Below are 21,529 nucleotides of genomic sequence, written 5' to 3' on the forward strand. Positions count from 1 at the left end.
GGGGGCCGAGGGAGGGCCGCCGCGCCATGGTGTGAGCCCCGCGGCCCGCGCTCGCCGCGCCGCGCTCCTCTCCGACCAGACGACACGCCGCGCCGGCGGCGGCCTGCCCGTGCGGCCCGAGCCCCGGCGCCGCCGAGCCCCTGCCTGTCGCTCGCTCGCTTGCCCGCTCCCGGGGCGGCGATCCGGGGAAGATGGCGAACGACTCTCCCGCGAAGAGCCTGGTGGACATCGACCTGTCGTCCCTGCGGGTGAGTGCGGCCGCGCCCTGCGCGCCGCGGTGGACACGGACACCCGCGGGCGCGGCGGCCCCTTTGTCTGCTGGGCGAGCGGGCGGGCGGGTGCCCCGGCGCTCCAGGGGACCCGGCGGGGCGAGCCTTTGTCACCGCCCTGCATCCCTCCCTCCGCCCGCTCGCCCTCCTCGGTTGGGGTCCCTCTTTTGAGATGATAACCTCCCCCTCCTCTCTCCCCAGGACCCTGCTGGGATATTTGAGCTGGTGGAAGTGGTTGGAAATGGCACCTATGGACAAGTCTATAAGGTCGGTGTGGGGCGCCTTTGTTCCCCGTGGCGTGGAGAAACTTCTTAGGGGACGAGGGAAAGGGTGACGGAACGCTGCTGACTGCAGGCCGTGCCGCCTGGCCAAAGTTGGGAAAGGGGTTTCATCTGGCTTTTCTTTTTCTTTTTTCTTTTTTTTCTTTTTGTTTTTCGCCTGTGTTCAGACTGGCCTTAAAAGACCTCATTTCCTGGCTTTGAGATAAAGGAAATAAGCTACACTGTTAGGCATGCACTTAGCTTCAGCAAAATAGAAAAGGAATTCTGTGTTCGAGGGCGACCAGAGGGTCTTACCCCAACCCCCCTTTTCTCCAAATCTGGCCTCCATGCGTTTGCATTTGTACATGAATTAAAATTCAGTGTAGACAGGCCTTGCCTATGATTACACTCAACCACTGTCTTGGTCTTCTTGAGAATTGTCATCATGCTTCTGCCTAAGGAGTGCTTGCCAAAGGATTTAACTTGGGGAGGTTAGCGTTACCTGGAACTGCTTTGAAAGCCCAGGCCAGCATACCGTCTTCTGGTGGACAGTATTTTCGAGTGTACTTTTGGCCCACGGGAACAGAAGGACTTACAGTGTGGGGATTATAAAATGTGAATTCCAGGAATAACCTGTGTGACAGCTGTGTAATTGAGATAGCTAGGAGAGAGGGCAAGGAGTAGAGAGGATGCCGGGCTTCACACCCGCCACTCCTGGTCTTTCTCTTTCTTTAAATTTATCCACCTCTCCCGGCTGCAAATAAAACTAAGGAATTTGTTGGTCTGTGCTCAGTAGCTGGCACCTAATGTTGCTAACTGTTGTTCATTCTGTTTTGCTCGTTCTAGAAGAAGGCTCAGGCTCCGAAGTATGAAAACACAAACAAAGCAAAAAAAAAAAAAAAAAAAAAACAAAGAAAAAACCTTTACATTCTGTTTCCTGATTTCTTTCTTGTTGGTAAACGGTTTTCTGGAATAATCTTTGCTTGGGGAGTTTTCTAGTTACTGGGACTGGGTCAAGGTTGAGCTACACACACACACACACACACACAAAATTATCTTATGAAGGAGGGCTTTGTGGCTCGCCATGAAGAATTGTCATTGTTTTCCTAAAAATGGGGGTGGTGATTGAAGCTGACTGTAGACATTTTCTGAGGCCAAATTAAGTGTGGATTCTATTGTCCCTTTTCTGTTTTATGAATAGGGTTTATGTGCTCCTGATTGCTTCTCCCAGCTCTTGCTTCCCCCTTTCCCCACCAAGGGGCCTGCATGGTGGGATTGACAGGCCTGTGGTCTGAGCCTGAGTCAGTACTCTTAGGTGATCTCAAGTGAATTAGCATGTTTTGTTGGTTAACTGTTGGGGCCTGGGCCAGATTTTTGAATTTGAAAGGGAGCCCTGTTAACAGCCTGCTGGGCCCAACTGAATTTGGAAGGCTTTGGAAAATTTTGGAAAAGATTGTGTTGCAATTCACTGGAGTGGCTGGCTGGTACTGGCTTAAACACTCTTCCCAGCTCCAGAGTTTGTTTAAGCACCGGTTGGTTTTTTTCTAACCTAGTTTTTCTGGCCAGATCTAAGTTGTGAGCAGACTCTTCCAAGTGAGTTAGCCAGAGCTTGTTTTTGACCTGATTACACAGTAGTTGGATTGTTTGTGTCTCCCTGGGTCAGCGTGGAAACTGTGGGTAGAGAAGTAAGCCAGAAAGCACTAGTGCCTTTTAAAAAGGCCAGCGTAGATGTAGATGGGGATTTAGTTGGTTTTAAGAGGTGGACACTTTGTGGTGTTAATCTGAGTGGGTTCTTCGTTCTCTCTCTCTTTCCCCCTCCCCAGGCTTTTGAAGTAGATTTGCTAAACACTGCTTTTGGAGAGTATCAGGGATGTGCTGACTACACCCAGTGCAGTTGAAAAGTCTTCATTGCAAATCTGTTAAGACACTGATGTAAAAGTTGGCGTGTAAACCATACATAGTAGTGCTTGGTTTTACTCACATTCCACCCCTACCCCCACTCCCAATCTTTAAGGATATCTTTAAGCATGCATATAGTTTTTATAGCTCAGCTACTAGCCCACTATTGGTTTTTGGTGTATATATTCTTCCTTTCCTATGTCTTGAACTTAAGATAACGTTTTATTGATAAGTACTCCAGGTTTGTTTTTCTTTTTAAACATTGTCGCAATGTTATTCCATACTTAAACACATCAGATTTCCTTTAGTGTGTCTTGCCTGTCTCAGTACATGCTACTGCATGTACTAGCAGATCAGTACAGGCTACTAAGTTTATGAACTGGTACAAGAACTAGAAACGGCATCTGTTTTTCTTTTAAATGCATACTGTTGTGCAGATTGGTTTAGTTTCCATTTTTATTGGTTGGCATGGGGTAGGTTATTAATAGGAGAATTTATTAACAGCTATAAAGACAAATTTTAAGAAAAACATTTTTGGGTAAACCATTAACTGAACAACCTAGAGTCCTAAATTATTTCAGCGATATATATATATATATATATGTATATACATGTAAACACACATATACACATGTGTGTGTTCCTCCATACATGTGTTTGTATATGGGCATGCATGCATGTTGTGTGTACATGTATATGAAGGCCTAAGTTCGATGTCTGGTATCTTCCTTGATTGTTTTCTACCTTGTAAATTGTGGAAGGATCTCTCACTGAAAACCAGGGCCTGCCAGTTCAGCTAGTCTAGTTCAAGGTCCCCTATGTCTATCTCCCACAGGCTGGGATTACTTAGGGTCACCGTGTCCACCTAGGTAATGGGAATCTGAATTCCCATCCTTACACTTGCTCAGCGAGTGCTCTGCCTCCTGAGCCACCCTGCCAGCCCCTCTGTTCCATAGCATAGTGAGGCAAGTTGCTTATTTAGAGGATGTATTTAAATAACATGAAGAGACTGGAAGTGAAATCGAGGTTTCTGTGAAGATGATTCTTTGAGGCTACATTCTGGTTTTTGAAATAGTTTTAATACGAGTGGGCTGGTGCGGTTGAATCCTGTCTGCCATCTTTTCTTCAAAGAGGAGTTAAGATGTTAGAGAGATGGCCCAGCAGCCAAGAATGCTTGCTGTGCTGGCATGAGGACTTTCTCAAATCCCTAGCACCCACATAAAAAGCTGGATTTGCCTGTACCAGTACTGTAGCAATGTGAGGAGGTTGGAGTTGGGAGGACATCAGATGCATGGAGATCCTTCCGGGAGTAAGGCAGGCCGGGGGAGGGGAGTGATAGAGGAACATGTCCTCTGGTGGCTGGGTGGTGAACACAGGCATGTGTAGCCATAAACACGAACACTTCCACATGTTCATATTTGAAATTGAAAGACAATGGATTTTCTTGAGAGAAATATATTTCTAGCCTTAGATATTTGAAGGATTATGTGAAAAGATACTGATAAAATTAAAGCTTAGAAAAAATAATTATGGTACTTCAGTGAGCAAGTGCTTGCCCTACTGTGAGCTGGGCCTTCAGTTCTGTCTCTGTAAACCTACTGTATGTAGAGTTCTGTTGACAAGGTTATATTCAGAATACCATACATGAGGAATGTCTGTAGCAGTGGCCTGTCTGTGTACTAGTTGTCCAGGTTTGATAAATGGTGAGATTTAATTATTATCGTCACTGAGGACAGTTATAGTGTGGAAGATTAAGGCTGGCAAAAGCTTGTTGCCATGTTACTTTGGGTTTATCTTTCCTTTTGATTATTTGAGAATTGATTTTTTTTTCTTGGGTAACTACTACTATTTTATATTTTGCCAACATACAGCCATCCCAAGAAGGAGGATTATGTTTTAAAGAGATTGTGTTGTGTCAGAGAAGAATTTAGTGATAGTTCTTGCTGGAGTGGGGGGGGGGGGTCTGAAATCTGGGTAGATTTGGGGAGGTGCTGTAGTTATGGAGGGTAGACCAGATGGGTTCTGTTTTGCTGTCCTTGGAGGAGGGGCTTCATGTGAACTGGGAGGTTAAGCAGGAGGCAAGTTTAGGACCCAAGGCCTTGCAGGATATAAGGGCAGCTAACACCTAGTTACTTAAGAAAGGCAGAGAGGGATGAGGGTGTGTGGAGGAGGAAGCTCCAAGAGCAGCCATCGAGCCAGACTAGGGGAATGACAGTGTCTGGAAGGCAGTCTGTGGGCGGGAACTTAGGCACGACATCATTCCGTAAGCACTGAGGATCTATTAATGGGTATTATTGGGCTTGGGGATCCCTAAGAGTAGAGAACGCCATCAGATGATATTCTGGGAAGAACAGTTAAGATGGTTGGCCCAGGACAGAGGTTCTGTACCTAGGGGTTGCAGAATGACCCTTTCACAGAGGGTCTCTCAAGGGAGACCATGGGAAAACACAGATGCTTACGATTCATAACAGTAGCAAAATTGCAGTTATGAAGTAGCAACAAAAGTAATTTTATGTCTGGGGGTCACCATAAAGGGATGCAGCAGTAGGAAGGTTGAGGACCACTGAGCTAGGAATAAGTCTAGAGAGCAGAGGTCTGGGCAGGGGACTGGGAAGATGGAGAGGGAGCAAAGTTGAGGCAGATACCTGGGGGTGCATCTACAAATTGTAGGCATTGGTTCTCGATTTTAAATGGAGTTCTTTCCACTAGATAGGGCGGAACTTCTGTGGACCCGGTAGGAGTGCTACGGGGTTGGTTCTGATTGTTACTCAAGGTTAAAGCGCCTCAACTGTTGTCTGGCCAGTAGAGCATCTCTAGTTCCTGGGAGGTGAAGCCATCCAGTGGGCCCTGAGAATTCTGAGCGAGATGTTCCATCCGGAGGAGTGTCAGCTGACCTGCAGCTCAGAGGCATGTTCAGACGTGTTCTGAGACTTGGGTTTCCTTAATGCTGGAAGGATCCGGGACGTGGGTAAGATGGGAGGAAGCCAGCCTGTTGAAAGAAGTACTGCTGTGTAGCTCTTAAGACTATCAATCCCAAACTTTAACCTGCTGCTTCCTGAAAGCAGGGACATCAAAGCCAGACAGAAATCCACCCTTCTCTGATTTTAACTCTGAAACATTGTGACAAATGTATACTCACTTGAATAGCTGCAGACTTGTATTTTGCCTTTTTTCTTGGCCAGAATTAGAAATGTCTATATTTCTATGTATTATCACAATCCAAAGACGTTATCCATATCTTTCTGATAGCACTTGTGTGTGTTTACTGATTGAGCCTGGATAAACAAACATTAGAAAGGAATTGTCCTCCTTTTAGAGCAGTAAGATGTCACAGGAAAGATGTGCTAGGCTGAAGAGTGGTCATCCAAGGGGCTTCATTCCTAGGGAGTGAAGGTCCCTGTGACTGAGAACCTTAAAGGGAGAGGCTTTAACATCTGAGTCTGTGTGTGCTGTTTTGTTGGTAAGTACTTGCCCACTGGTGTGAGCGGCTTTGTGAGCCTAGCACTGACTGCCCACACTTGGGGCGTCAGACGGTTCTCATTTTCACCCTGTTGTATTCAGTTCAAAATGCCCTGTGTGATCATTGCTTTCATTTCCCAGTCATTCATTTCAGTCATTTAAAAAAAAAATAGCATGCAGTAGTAGGTTATGTAAACAATTGCAGAAATCAACACTTTTTAGACATAGAAGGACAAAATACTGAGACACAACTCTGGTGAGAGGTGACATGTGGCCACCTGTCAGGCTACTCTCTGGCTTCAATGAAAGGATTTTATGGACAGTAAGTGCTCAAAAGCATATTAGAGTCAAGGACTTAGTCCACAGAGACTTCCCCTTGTCACACGTTTAGTAGAGTGCATGGTGGTTTTAAGGATTTGGGTTAGCGTTTACAGTGTTTCTCTCACAGGATAGACAGACACCTAGTAGACTGTGCTATGCAAAGTATCTTCAAGTAATTGCTTTGAAATTTTAAATAGTTTTCACTGTTTGGCTTCTCATCTGGACCATCAGTGTTAACATGCTAGACTAGGCTAACATGCTAGGCTAGGTCAGAGTGAGGATTCCCAAGCACTCATTTAACTGTAGGAGATGATTAGTTTGATTTGCTATAGGATAGATAGCAGGAGGTTTGAAGAATCAGGGTCGACGTCTTTGGGAAAGATGTCTAGGAAGAGACTGAAGAAAGGTGAGGAACTACTCACTACGTTTATTATGAGTGGCCAGATACACGTTTGTTTTTTGGGTTTTATAATTTTCCACCAGTGTGCCAATAGGATACAGTCTTCTGCTGTGAGGCTTTGTGAGCATGATAGCCTGCTGGCGTTGTTTGGGTTAGAGCAACGGGGCTTTAGGACTTTTCGTGTAAGATTCAGATTGTTAGTATGTTTTATACGTGGGGCCATTAAGAGGTATTTAGAACTAAATTGGCGAGTTAAAGGAAATAGGTACAACCTTGGGTGTTCTCAGCTCCCCACTGTACTATTTCGTGCATAGGGGTTCTCATGTGTGTTAGTACACTGGGTTTGTGTGTGCGGTACTGCTTCCTTTAGTGAATGCAGGATAGAGGGACACACACATATACACACACAACACATCACATATACCACATCACATACATACACACACACCACATCTCACACACACACACACCCCACATCATACACACACACACACCACATCTCACACATACACACACCACATCTCACACACACACACACCACACATATACACACACACCACACACACACTCACACCACACACACACACTGACAGATATCAGGGTATGTGCAGGCTTCTGTACATTGTTGCCCTCAGCCAATGCCCTGCCCCCAGGCACATGCAACCAGCCCAACTCCTTGCTTGTTTTCATGAGACAGTTCCTCACTATATAGCCTTGTCTGGTTTGGAACTCACTGTGTAGACCAGGATGGCGTTGAGGTTTTAGATCTATCTGCCTCTGCTTTCAGTGCTGGGATTACAGGCCTGCGCCACCACTACCAGCCAACTGTTGCTTTTAAATGAGGCAGGGTCTCTGTAGCTCTGAAATCACAGTCTGGTCTTTGAACTCAAAGTTCTCCTGCCGCAGTCTCTAGAATAGCTGGGACTGTAGTAATGTCTTCCACTTGGCTGCAATCTTTCTTTTTAAAATTTCGGTGGCTCAGTAACACTTTGGTAAAAGCAGGTGACAGGACATTGAAATGGAAGGTAGATGTTCCATGGGGTGCCAGTGTGAAGTTGTTACAGTGGTTTGCCATAGGTGTGCTGTTTCTGAGACAGTTTTCTCGGCACCTGGGCACTGACTGAGCCGTGCCTTGAGAAGCCTGAGACTCACAGGTAGACTGACTTGGAGGAGGCTCTCAGCTCACCTTGCTTGGCACATGAGCAGGCTGCTGTCAGTGGCTAGCAATCAGCTTCCCACCATTGAGAAGCCAAGCCAAGGAGCCTGTGCTTCCAGAGTTGTGTTTACTGTCAAATGTCTCCGACCTTGCGCATTGTGTCTCAGATATGGCTGCATGTGGACACGTTATCCTATTACGTTCAAATAATTAAGAGAAAGGTTTATAACTTAGAAACAGCCCCTTGTTGTTTAATAATAGAGGGTTTAGAATGTAGTAAGGTCACCAGGGTCAGAACTCCTTCCATGCTTGTTTCAGAACTTGGAGGTATCCTGACCTTCAGAGGCATGAGTTTTCAGTGCTGTCTGCTCTAACTTTAATTTTTTTTAAAGTCTATTTTTAATGATGTTTCTTAAATGCTTTAACTTCCCTTTTAGCCCACCACTACTAGAGGTAATAGGAAAGAAAGGATGGCGGGGAAGTGGGCCTGATTAGAAAGGTTCTTTGGAGCAACTCCCATGTGTGTTATCTGGAGATTGGCAGTTCAGTTCACAGGTCAGCAGAAGCAGTAGGATACACCAGTAGTCTGGTTCAATAGTGTCAGGATAACAAACATGAATCAGCAGGGGTGGCACGAATCCGCAGAGGCAGGTAGGCCTCAGCCTCAGCATGAGGGACCAGGGCCACAGGATCACCAGAAGTTTTTGACTGTGCCTTTCAGCGAAGTGAAGGTCAGCAAAGACTCAGACCAACAAGCGCTGTGCAGCCAGCTCTGTAAGCAAGCCAAGCTCAGCCTGTCATTGTCCACGGGTCTTGTCCTAGTACAGGTCTTGCTTCAGCATGTGGGTGTCTCTCAGCTGACATCACTCTGCCAATCAGCCCAAGTCCTCCGAAGCAGCAAAAAACTACAGCACGCCACCAGAAGTTTTTTGGTGCATTTCTCTTTATGGAGTCCTGACAGATGCAGCTCAACTTTGCAATGTGAGGTGGACCAGTACGTTCACGTTGTTAGCAAAGAATCCTTCATCACGTATGTTTTCATGTGCTTGCTTTAGCAGGACATCCTCTCTCCTGTGTCTGCTTCAGCAAAAACATTCCTTCGTGTGTGTTTGCCCCAGCAAAACACCATCCGACACAAATTTCCCAAAGAACCCTTAAGGTTGTACTGCAGACCACTGGTGGGTTTCGATATTGACTGTTCTGTCACGGCTCCCTAGTGCATGCTGAGGTCCCCTTTCTCAGTTTACCAACACTGATGACACCCTGTGAGAGTAGCTGCTGCTGCCACCGGGTTATTGAAGGTCAGGAGCACTTGACTGTCTCCTCTTCTTGCTCCTCCCATGAATGAGGTCATCATCTGGGTCTAAAGTGATAGTTATTTATATTTTCATGACTGTGTAAATAATCTTTATCTGAGCCACTGGAATCTGATATCTCCTTGTTAAAACAACACCTTTCCTCTTAAACTGCTTTGCTCTTTTATGCATGGTCTTCAGTGTCACATGATTACTTTCCCCCTCAGGTAACCTCAAAGACAAGACAAGCACCTAGCAATGGTCAGCCCCTCTCACCCATTTTCCCTAATGCTGAATACATATGATTGATTAATTGTGTCGGATAACTTGTTGATTTCAACTTTGCCACCCTGGAGCTTCCTCAGAGCTGGGCAGAGCAGACTGCCCCTAGACCTGGTGTCCAGCTTTGTCCTGTAGCACCCCTGTTTCTCATAGTCCCCTTCTTTGGATTTCTGTTTCAGTGGCTTTCGGGGAAAGTGTACAGGGTGTGAAGTAAGTCACTGCATGGCCTGAAGCTCATCTAGTCTGTCAGTGTCTGGATCAGCCCTTCCTCTAGGGACTAGATTTCTGATTTGCCATGGCCTGGGTGATGTAAGATAGTCACCCAGTTGTGTGAGTCAAAGCAAGGGCTACAAACTTAGATACATTCTCTTGATTCCAGTTCTGTACTTACTTGGTATCAGTTGCTTCATGCAGAGATGCTTTCTGGCCTCTAGAGGGCAGGCTACTTGGCTTGCTTTAGTGCCTGGCTGGCATCACTGACTGCCCTGTCTCTTTTAGTTTTCAAAACTTGGCGTTTAAGACGAGGAGTTTGGAAACTGCTTTTAAAAGCTTTTTACAGTTTTTTTCTTATTTACTGTGAAATTTACCCTGTTGAAGTTTATATTTCAGTGATTTTTTTTTATTTTAATTTTTTTTTTTTAATGCATTTATAGACCAGGGCAGCCTTTACTTCCCCGCAGCAGTTTTAGGTGTTGTGATGAGCCGGATAAGACATGAATACTCATTACAGTGGTTCCCTGTTCCAGCTCACAGCACCAGGCAGGCACTAACGGTTCTGTTTGTGTGAATTTGTCTTTTTATTTTTTAAATAACTCAGTGAGTAGCACCTGATTACTTCCACTTCCTGTTTCTGAGTTCATCCAGGTGGCAGCCTGGTGGTTTCTGATTATTAGTTCATAGTATTCCAGCACATGGATGTGTCCCACCTTTGCCTAGGTGTTGATAGACACTGAAATTGTTGTTTGCCTTGTCTCTTTTGAGGGATGCACTCAGGAGGTGTCTGGTTCAGAAGACCACCTGGTGGGATTACCTGTAGGAGAGAGGAGAAAGAAGCAGGAATTTGTCTGCTTGGGTCTTTCCATTTCTACCAGTCTAAGCAAACACTGCTTAGTGCCACTGAAAGTGTCTGATTTCTGTCATGTGACTCAGCTTTGGATCGGGGAAAGCACTGAAAGGTGCACTTTCCCTAATCTTTACCTTCCTCTTGCTTGCTGTAAGTCATGTCCTTGAGCCACAAAGACAAACTGTTTACTATCACTGAATCAGCTAACACCAGAAACCAGGCTTTTCCTTGGTAGATCTCATTGTATAAAGGTAGCCAGTGCCATGGTGCTGAACACTAGGGTTTCTTTCCCTTTATCCCAAATAGGAGCTGTTGAGCTGAGCAGAACGGGGCAGGCCTGAGAGGGAAGACCCGAGTTCCACCCTGAGGTCACACAAGGTGGCAGGAGAGAACTGACTCCTGTTGCACCCTTAAACATCTGTGATCTGTGGACAGAAGAAACAAGTGCGTTTCAAGTTAAATAAGTAATTTTTTCTGTTATGTGTGAAGGGATAATTTTACCCACCTGAATTTGCTTCAGAGGTTTCTTTAGAATGGTTTATGGTGGGAATAGTATTATGAGCACTGTGACTGACTGACTAGCTAGCTAACTAACTATATGAATGATTATTTTTATCAGAGACTTGAGGCATTCAGCTCAGCTCTTACTAAATGTAATAATTGTGCACATTTTGAAAACTCTTGACGTGGAAGTATTCTTACTGTTGCCTGTCAGACTTCTTTACCCGCCTCAGTTTTTCTGATGTTCTTTGTGTGATTGTTTTATAGCTTTTACTATTGCAATATTGAGATCTCAGGCCAAAGATTGTTATTTGAGTAAACACATCAAGTACAGACCACTTCCTAGAGATTCCACATGAGATACTGCAGTATTGAGTGTGGTGAGGACGTGCCACCCGGTGGTTGGGCGTGTGTAGCCCCTCTACCCTGAGTCTGTGGGTGGGTGCTCTTTCATTCCGTTGCCGATTCTCTCTCATTTGATTTTCAGAGAAAAAATTGAGGATAGTCAGCTCTTACCAGTGATATAAGGGCTTAATATTTATTTTTTGGTTCACTGTCCACAAGTATTTTGAGCCTAGTCAGCTGGGTGAGATCTCTTATTAATTACTGAAATACTTACTGTATGTATGATGTGTGCCTGGCACCATGTAAACAATGAACAAGAAAGTCAGTCTGAGCCTCTGTAGTTTATAAGCCCAGCATTGGCAGGAAATGAACAGGGTGAGAGGGGTGGTGTTACAGATAGAGTCCTGCAAGGGCTGTGAGAGTCTGAGACTGCAGTAGAACTGGGTTTGTCAAGTAGAAACAGTGGTGTCCACAGTAGAGATTCTTTGTATGAGGTATAGCTATGTGAGGAGAAATAGTTCTTAGATTTAAAAGAAGCCATCAAGCCTGTGACTTAGTGTCTCTGTTAATACCAGATTGGAGATTTGAATGGAGAGAGATTCAGGAAGGTTCTGTGTTTACTGTGGTGACTGTCTCTCTCAGTTTGCCTTGAGCGAGCTGTGTCTTGAGAGGCCTTGGTGCCACTGTCTGCTACTATTTGGTGTTCATTGTTTTGAATTTTCTATACCAGTCTATCCATGCAGCAACCCGGACAGACATCTCTTCAGAGGTGGGGTCTCATTAGGCCTGGAATGTTCTTTGATTAGTATTTCGGATAATACTTGGAGAATGGAGATCTGAAGTTGATCCCGTGTGCACTGTTCCCAAGAGAGGTGGCACGGGTCCCCATGACCTTAGAGCTAGAGAGGGATTACACTGGTTACAGGTTTTTGGTATAAACCCAGGTACAGGTTTAAAAGTGTCTGTTGTTCTGGTTGTAGAAGTAAAAAGATGAGTTTGCTTTTCCTGTTTAAGCTGCTGGACACAGTTGTGGATCACTTGATAATGGGGGTGCATTATTATTGCCCTTGTGGTATTTTATCTTCCAGCTGTGTAGCAACGGTCACCACTAGGATGTCACACGTGTAGTCTACTACTTAGCACATAACTATTTGCTTTTTAATAACATGGATAAAAGTTTTATTTTTCTGAGCTAACTTAGTAAAATGGCTTTCTTGGATTTTGAAAAAAATCTGAATTGAGTATCCCCATTTTAGTTTTTAAAATCACATTTATTTTTATATGTGTATGTACATGCAAGTGTTAGCGTACCATGGTCTGAGTGTGAGGGCAGAGGACAGCTTGCTACAGTTGGCTCTCTCCTACGTGGACCCAGAGACCACACTCAGGTTGTTGGGGGTGCCTATACCTGCTGAGACATCTTGCAGGCCCACACTGTAAATATAGACAGTTTCTAACCCTTTCCTGATTTACTAGAAAAGGACTCCATAGATATTAATGTTAGTTCTCAAAGTGTGAAATTCCTTTTGTTTTATTTTGTTTTAATTGGGTGTTGTCAGCATCAAACTTTAAGATTGAATTAGACAATTCATCTTTCACTAGTTTGTTGCCCAGTCTGCCAAAAATATTTTCTGTGGCTTGCTTATTGTTACATAAAATCAGTGATTTAACATTTTAAGTTTTATGTAGGATTTTTTTTTTATTTCCCCTGGTTCTCTATGTAAGGACTTGTTTTTTTCCTTGTCTTTGGGAGTCTTTTTGTTTTTCTTTTCTTTTTTTGTTTTCCTGTGTTTTAATTTTTTTTTTTTAAGTCCAGTTTTTCTTTGCAGGGTTACTAGCTATAATTTTGTTATCTTAGAGATTATATTAGAATTTGTAGCACACTACTTATTTATTTATTGGAATCAGTTTTCTCTTTGTAGACCAGGCTGGCCTCCAACTCAAAGAGATTCTCCTGCCTCAGCTTCCCAAGAGCTGGGAATAAAACCTGACTTACAGTGTACACCTGGTCCTTTCCTTATGGCACTCCCTTTCCTCCCTTTTTGACTGTGATGTATGTATTCCCTGCCCCTGTGTGCTGGCTACTTGTTATGAAGCAAAGCTCAAGGAGGAAGGGTTTATCTTGCAGTTTAGCTTGCAGTTTGAGGGCACAGTGCATCATGTGGGAAGGCATGGCAGAAGAAGAGTGGGTGTCTGGTCACCTTGTAGCCCAGCAGGAAGCCTGGAATGGGTTGTCTTTGCTCAGCTGTCTTTCAGGCTAGGATCCCTGTCTGTGGAATGATGGAGTCGATGTGTTGGATGGATCTTTCCATCTCACTTAACCCAGTGTGGAAAATTCCACACTGACATGACTACAGGTTTGTCTCCTAGATGTTTCTACATCCTGTCAACTTGACAGTATTGGCCACCACATGACTGTATTGGGCAGTGTTCTAATTCTGTGAAGATTCACATTTAGTTGAGGCTGGCTTACAGTCCTTTATCATCATGGCAGGGAACCATGGGGCAAGCAGGTAGACATAGCTGAGAATTCTACATCTGGATATGCAGGGAGGAGGAAGAGACACACTAGGTCTGGCTTGGACTTTTGAAACCTAAAAGGCTACCCTCAGTGACACACTTCTTGAGCAAGGCCACAGCTACCAACAAGGCCACACATTCTAATCCTTCTAAGTAGTACCACTCACTCCCTGATGACTAAGCATTCAAATATATGAGCCTGTGGGGGCCATTCCTACTTAACTGCCACATCCCACTCCTAGGGCCCCATAGGCTTATAGCCATATCACAATGCAAAAATGCATTTAATTCAACTTCAAAAGTCCTAATAGTCTATTACAGTCAAAATACTGTTTAAAAGTCCAAAGTTCAAAGTCTCTTCTGAGACTCAAGGCAGTCTCTCAGTTGTAACTCCTTATAAAATCCAAATCAGAAAGCAGATCACATACTTCCAACATACAGTGGCACAGAATATACATCACCAGCCCCTAAGTGGGGAAGGGAGCATCCTGAGGAAATAAATACTCAACCAAAGCAAGCCTGAAGACCAGCTGGGTGAGCTTCAAACTGCATCTCTGTGTCTGATGTCAGAGTTCTTCAGATCTCTTAACTCCTTTCAGCTTTGTAGAGACTGCACACACGTCTTTCCCTTCGTTTGTTTCTGCTCCTGGTTTGCAGTTCTTCTTGGCAGGGATCCCACACTCTGGCATCACCAACATCTTGGGATCTCTAATGAAATCAGGCTTCCCTTAACAGCTTCACACAGTAGCTCTGGGCCACCATATAGGGACACCCCTTATCTATACATGCTTCTTGTATCTGTGGATTTGTCTGTGCGCTTACTGGTTTCAGATAACTGGTTTTGTCCTGTTTCCCCACCCTGGTTCCTAGGCTTAGGACTCCTGTTGTGGATATTTGCCCCAGATCTGCCTGCAGCAGCTCGCTCACCCACCCACCTCCGTGTTGTTTCCTCAGGCTTTTTCAAGGCTTCATTTGGGATGGTCACTGTTGCTCAGGCTTCATGGCTACCCCAACCCCCTTAGGACTTGTTTTATTAAACTCTGTGTATGTATGTATTTGTGGATATGTGCATGTGAGTTTGGTGCCTTCAGAGGTCACCAGAGACAGCTTGTAAGCTTTCTAATGTGAGTGCTGGAACCGCTCTCATCCTCTGCAAGGGCCATATGTTTGTACTTCTGAGCCACTGAGGCATCTCTGGCGCCTGCCTTGTCTTCTTGTGTCCATGGGTCCATTTGCTGCTAGTCCATTCACTTTGTATTTTATCTCAGACATTAGCGCATACACACACACACACACACACACACACACACATACATGCTCAAAGATTTTGCATCTTTTTGGTATTTTTCCAGGCTTTATGAAAATATAAATAAATCTAATTTTTGGGCATAAGAAATAGCTATATTGTTTGCTTTGAAATTGTCATCTCTAACCTGTCAGCCTTGCATAGTTTTCAGTAGACTTTTTATTCTCTGTGGGTTACGACTCCTAGAATGTTAATCTTTACTATGTTTTAGTGCTATGGTTTATTATTATTATTCCTGTAAGTATTCTTGAGGTTTGTCTGAGAGACAGTTCAGTTACGTAGGAGAAAGCCAGTTTATCTTTGAGGGCCCGTTTCTCTGGTTTTTAAGTTGGACTTAGCAGTGGTGAGTCTCTCTGGCGCTAACTTCGTTTCCTGTGAGTTCTGCAGTCAGCTGTCTCTGTGTGAGTCCTGGCTCTGTCCCTTCAGCTTTTCTCCGTACATGGTTTGTCTCTGCCTCAAGTAGTTTCCTTATATACGTGTCTTGATTGGTATTTGGCTGAACTCAGGCAGGCCCCTTTTAGACCTTGGGCTTTGTTATGTCTGGGCAGCCTCTGTGTTCCAATTTTACCTCTGGTTTCTCCCAGCTACTCCTCACTGAGGGAGCAGGGTAGTCTTTGCTTTGGTTTCCTCTTCTTAAGTCATGGTTCAAAGCTTTGAAAGGAGTCAGTAGACCTAGTAGTCAGAGGATAGGGGTCAGTTTGGCTTTCACTGTGCGATGCCCAGTCTCCCCTTCTGCCCTCTTTCCTTCCTTCCAGTTGAAAACAGCTTGCTTTATGTGTGTGTTTTATATGCAAATGCAAATGTGTAGGGCTGTGGTTCTCAGCAAGCCAGATCTCCTGCACATCAAATACTTATGTTACGAAATTACAGTTATGAAGCAGCAAAATTACAGTTATGAAGTAGCAATGGTTGGGGGTCACCACAGAGTGAGGAAGTGTATTAAAGGGTTGCAGCTTTAGGAAGGTTGAGAACCACTTGGGTGAGGAGAGCAAAGCATCAGTGTCTTCCTCTGTACCTCTCTTCCTGTTCTTTTGAGGCATAGTCTCTCCTGAATCAAGCCCCAGTGCTGAGGTGAGCCTTGACGCCCGTCTTGATCTGTATGATTGCATGCAAGGGCTCTTACCTGAGCCATTTCTTGAGACTTTGTCCTGAAGTCAGATCTTGCTGTGTAATTAGTTAGCTGCCTTGAGAGGCACGTCTCTCAGCCTCTGGAGTGCTGAGATTCGAGGTGTGTCCGCTACATCTGGGCTAATCTCCAGGTCTCACTGTTAAGCCTTGGCAGGTCTGAAAGTTGGTATGTAGAGAAGGCTACCCACAAACTCAGAGCTCTCTGCCTGCCTATACTGGGATTAAACATGTTCATCTACATGCCCAGTTCCTCCTCCTCTTTTGATGGTAGTATTGACATGTAGAATGAACGTCTTAACTTTAGAAAGAGCTTTGCTGTTATTGGTTTGTTTGTTTTGAAACAGGATTTCTCTGTGTAGCCCTGGCTGTCTTGGAACTCACTCTGTAGACCCGGCTGGGTTTTTAGTGTGTTCAGAGTTCCACAGCCAGTCAGTCTGATGACATCCTTCACACAGACCTGTGTCCTGGTCCTAGTGTCTGACAGCTGCACCTCAGCCCTCTGTAGGTGCTGGAGGCATTTCCTGTAAGTGGAAGCACAGTGTGACTCTCTTTGTTCAGCTTGATATCTTCAAGGTTCATACATGTTGTAGTGGGTGTCAGTACCTCGTGTCTCCGTTGTGTAGTCATGTTCTGTTGTGTGGCTGAACACAGTCCCCTGTCTCATTAGCTGATGGGTACACACAGGCTTGTCTCCGTTTGAGCTCCTAGGGGTGATGCTGCTGTGGGCATGTGTGTGCAGTTCCTGTGTCGACTTTCTGGACTGTAGGAATCTGTGCTAACTGACTTTTTGAGGAACTACAGAGTGTGTAGTTTCTGGGACACTCCCATCAGCAGTTTAGGAATGTACGATTTTTACATCCTTGCCAGTGAGTGTGATATCTGTCATTCTTCATAATGGGCATGGTTGTTATCTCATTTGTGGTTTTGATTTGCATTTTTCTGATGACTAATGGCACTGAGCATGTCTTTACTTGCTTTTGGCCTTTTGAATATTTTTATGGAAATGTTTTTCAAGTCTTTCACCTGTTGCTTAAGTTGGGTGATACTGTGATTTATGACTTTTCTGCTTAAGTGTATTTGGTGTGTCTAGGCTGCTGGCGTATAGTGTGCAGCATCTTCTGCATTCTCTGATTGTATTTGCACTTTCTTGATGGTCTATTTTTTTCAGGTACACTTTCCATTTTGATGATATCAAATGTTTGATGAAATCAGGAGTATGCTTTTTTTTTTAATTTATGGTGCTGATACGATATTTAAGAACCTCTTCCTAATCCAAGGTTACACAGGTTTATTCGTGTGCTTTCTTCTTAGTTCTGTAGTTTTAGCTCTTAGATTCATTCCTTTCGTGCATGTTTTAAGTTGGGTACATAGTCACCCATTTACACAAGTATCTCCTTGAACACCATTTCTTGAGAAGACTTAAATCCCCCACTCAATTATTTTACCACGCTTGTTAAGCTTGCTGACTTAACTGAGAGCCGCTGGGCTCCCGAGCTTCGCTTCAGTGATTGCTGTGTCTGTCTATCTCAGGCCGCTATCACAGCATTTTGATTCCTGTTCCCTTGTTTTAAATTAGGAAGCGGGAGCCTTCTTCCAGAATAGTTTATCCAAGAGCCTGTTGATTCTGCCCATCTTTTTACCGGCAGCGGACCTTGACACACGATACAGATTTTTAAGGAACATTGCTTAGCAGTTGCTACAGACTTTTCCATTTGGTACTTACTCCTCTCAAAGCTAATATTTCTCCTTTTTTGCAGACTACTGTGTTTTTCTACATCCATATATCCCATTACATATCATATATATAGTAGACCACCATGTTTTTGTAAGGGGGCATCTAAATCTTGTTTGCCCTGCGTATACTCCAAGGAATAATTGATAATGCCAATGACTCCAGGGTCTTAATAATTTTATAAATTATGGGCCATACAATACAAAAGAGGACAAGATCTTTCAAATAATGGAAACGGTGCCAATATCTAGATGTAAAATATCCTTAAAAATTATGCTGTAAAACATTTCCAGAACATGTACAAATTCTGTATGTAGGCTACATACCTCTCAATATCACGAAAGTCTTGTGTGATTTGGGGCAGGTTGGAGACTGTCCATGGACCACTAAGTAATAGTTTGCTTTCATTTTCAAGAGCCACTTGGCCCCAAGTTTCTGTTAAACCCAAGTGTTATTTTTGCTTAAAAACTTTCTGTATTAGGGAGAATGTGCTTTGCTGCTTTAGTGTTCCTGTTTGACTGTGACAAATAGAAAAGTTCTTAGTCCTCTATCATCTGATCCCACCAAGAATAACATTCCAGGGTCTGCCCAGCTCAGCGGCCACCCCAATGCCTCATGGAAGAGTAACTACTCAGTGCTCAATGCTTCGCTCATTCATACAGATAGACCTCAGCTCTGATTCAGAGCTCCAAAGGACAGTAGCCCTGGTTGTCCTGGGACTCACTATATAGACCAGGTGATTAAAAGTGTGGGCCACCCTATTAGACTCTTTTACGCTTTTAAAGCATAGTTTTCATTTAGTTTGTTCAACTGCTGGCTTATAAATCTTAGTAAAAGAGGAACTACCCAGAACCCAGATTTCATCAAGCAACCTGTTGACTAAACTGTAGAGAAGGAAGCTTTTGCTAAAATGCATTTCTTTCACTTGTGAGGAAACGTTTGTTGAGACATTAACTTCAACTCTGAGAAAATGGTGGCATTTCTGTGCAGCCTGTAAGGAACACACTTTTCTGACATTTCATTGAGGGTCTCTGAAGAAAATATTTCCTATCCACTACATAATTACAAGAAACTTGTTGGACATTTGTCCTACGTGACTCTCCACGCTCTGAGGAAACCACTCTTTAGTGAAAGTCAACTCTGATACTGACCAAGCAGGATGAGACGTTAAAACTCCTTTCTAAGTTGTTGTGCAGACCATTCTGATTTCCATGTAAGCTCGCTTAAGGCTTAGGGACAGTCTGGCAGGGCATTTTGTTTGAACTGTGGTCAAAGAATGGATCTTCCAGAGACTATAGACCTTTTTCGGGATACAAAACCCACCATCCTGGGACTGAAATTTACTTCCTGCTAGTTAAATGAAAACCAATTAAAAAAAATGCTTGTCCCCTCAATTCCCATGAATTCCAAATTTATTTATTAGTAATCCTCCCCAGTCCTACTCCTTTGAGACAGTGTCTTGTTATGTTGTCCCAGTCAGCCCTGGCTAGCCTTGAATTTTAGCAGTCTCCCAAGTGCTGGGATTCTCTGCTTGTGACATCATGCTTAGCCTGGTTCTCGGTTTTCACCATCCAGAGAATGTGATAACAGCGTGTGAGGCCTCAAGAACTAGAACGGATGTGTGTGAGCAAATCCTGTGCTCTTTTGCTTGGGCCACCATAACATGATGCAACTGCCTGGGAGGCTGGACAGAAGCACTGGCTTCCTGGGTCCTAGAGATGCAACTGGAGGTTGTAGGAGGGACAGTGCTGGTCTTCTGAGGCCCTCGTTTCTTCCTGCCCTGTGGAGGCCCACTGTCTCTTGTGTCTCCCATGACTTTTCCTCTCATGCCTCCTTGGTGTTTCTTTATGGTCAAATTTCCTACTCCTGAAAGGATTGGTCAGATTGGATTGGGGCTCTGAATTTTCACTCATTTATCATTATGTTCCATGGTATTGTAGGTTAAAACTCCTCCTAGGAATTTTGAGAGAGACTCAGCTGGCCCATAACCCACTCCCCCTCTCTCCATTTTAAGACAAAACTGCCTAATGCTTTATTAACTGATTACTTTGGAGCCTTATTTCTTAAAATAAGTATAGTGGACATGGTAATCAGGTAGGTGACACATTCATTTACTACAGTAATGCCAGGTGCGTATTCTAGATGATGCAGATATAGAATTGGTAACGGACAAACAAGGCTCCATGCTTTTATGTGATTTTAGACAACGGGGAGTAAATGCCCCTTTCCTGGGTGAAAGCCTGTCTCCAAGCTTACCGGCTTACCACATCATTTTGTTTTCTCATGATCATCATGAGGCATTCACTGGGTTGGGTCAGTCCATGCTTGGCACAGTGGCTCTGCTCCTCTCTGCTCCAGCCCCTCAGGCTGCTGCTGCCTCACCTGGTAGTTAACTAGAAGTCTTGTGGTATAAGATAGGGGTTGACAAACGTTTAAAGCACTAGTCTTTTTTTTTTTTGTCACATTAGTTTTCTCTTCCCTTTTTTACCTTTTAAAGTAATGTTAAAAAAAGATATTGAATGTTGTGGAAGAGTAGATGTTAAGGGATTGAGGTGGGGCTATAGTACTGACCTTTACAAATAGCCTCATTCTAGAGAAGAGTCTTGTCGCCACTGATTATAGTATTAGCAGAAGAGAGTGAAGAGTTAGGAGTTTCATCCATTGATTTGATGGGACAATAGCCGAGTGACCCCAATGGCTTGGAACTGCTTTCGTTCAGGAGCCTCAGTTCACACTTGGCAATGCTAACTATGCTTGCTTTCCTTAGCTCAACAGGAAATGAGAGCAGGGCTGGGTAGGAGGAAGTCAAATACACCCAGCTTTTGATGTGCAGACTTCTCATTGGTTGTCTAGGAGAACGATCAGGTTGGGCACACTCTAAATAATGCTACTTTGAGAAGGGTTAGGTACAGCTACAGTAGACTGATTCAGTAGGTGAAGCTTGGGACTCTACGTGTGTCTAGTTGGCTTCTCAGTAATGTCAAATAATCCTACACCTTGAATACTGAAGATACAGGGTGTTGAAGTCTGCCCAGAGTGTTGGGGGTTAGGTGTCTGCTTAGGGGTTTCACTGGAGCAGACCTAAGCCAATGCCAGATTTGGATTGAGGTTATATCTCATCTGTGCAGATCATCTGTGCAGTGTCTTGTACAGACACACAAACTGATATTGTGAATAGGTTGTAGCTTTTACTGAGGAGTCTGGGTTTTCTGGGACTTAGTGGAGGAGAACAGGATATTAGAGATGGCAGCCTCTGACCTTGAGTTCACAGGTGGAGGTAGGGGGCTTTGTGGCTGCTCAGGTCCCAGGCTTACCAAGGTTTGGAGTGTTCCTCCTGGCAGTACACTGGCATTTGTTGACAGGACAGCACTGGAAACTCAGGATGGGCCTCCGATTCCATTTTGGTTGCTAGTGTGTGTCTAGCAGAGAAGTATCAGTGTTTGAGAGAGAATGAGCAGGAGGCCTGCCTTCCCAGTGAGGGCGTCACAGAGTCAGCCCAGGGCAGAGGCTCTCTAGTAGGAACAGAAGAGGCCATTGTGGTGTGGAAGAGCTACAGAGCCATCCAGTGACAGCTTTCAGACTACAGCTGTGTT

General features: G+C 44.3%; 1 protein-coding gene across 17 annotated transcripts in view; it reads left to right on the forward strand.

Annotated features, from left to right (window-relative positions):
• Positions 1–21,529, forward strand: part of Map4k4 (mitogen-activated protein kinase kinase kinase kinase 4) — a 127,888-nt gene continuing 106,359 nt past the window's right edge. For 16 of the 17 annotated variants that reach the window (XM_028775447.1, XM_028775445.1, XM_028775437.1 and 13 more), the window contains exons 1-2: positions 139–248; positions 471–536. In XM_028775447.1, coding sequence (XP_028631280.1) covers positions 192–248; positions 471–536 — 123 coding nt within the window. In that variant the 5' untranslated portion in view covers positions 139–191. Of the gene's footprint in view, positions 249–470; positions 537–21,529 lie in introns of all 17 variants that reach the window. The other variant, XM_028775451.1, reaches the window with a different exon arrangement.

Source organism: Grammomys surdaster, unplaced genomic scaffold (genome assembly GCF_004785775.1).
Source record: "Grammomys surdaster isolate TR1022 unplaced genomic scaffold, NIH_TR_1.0 255, whole genome shotgun sequence".
Classification (NCBI taxonomy): domain Eukaryota; kingdom Metazoa; phylum Chordata; class Mammalia; order Rodentia; family Muridae; genus Grammomys; species Grammomys surdaster.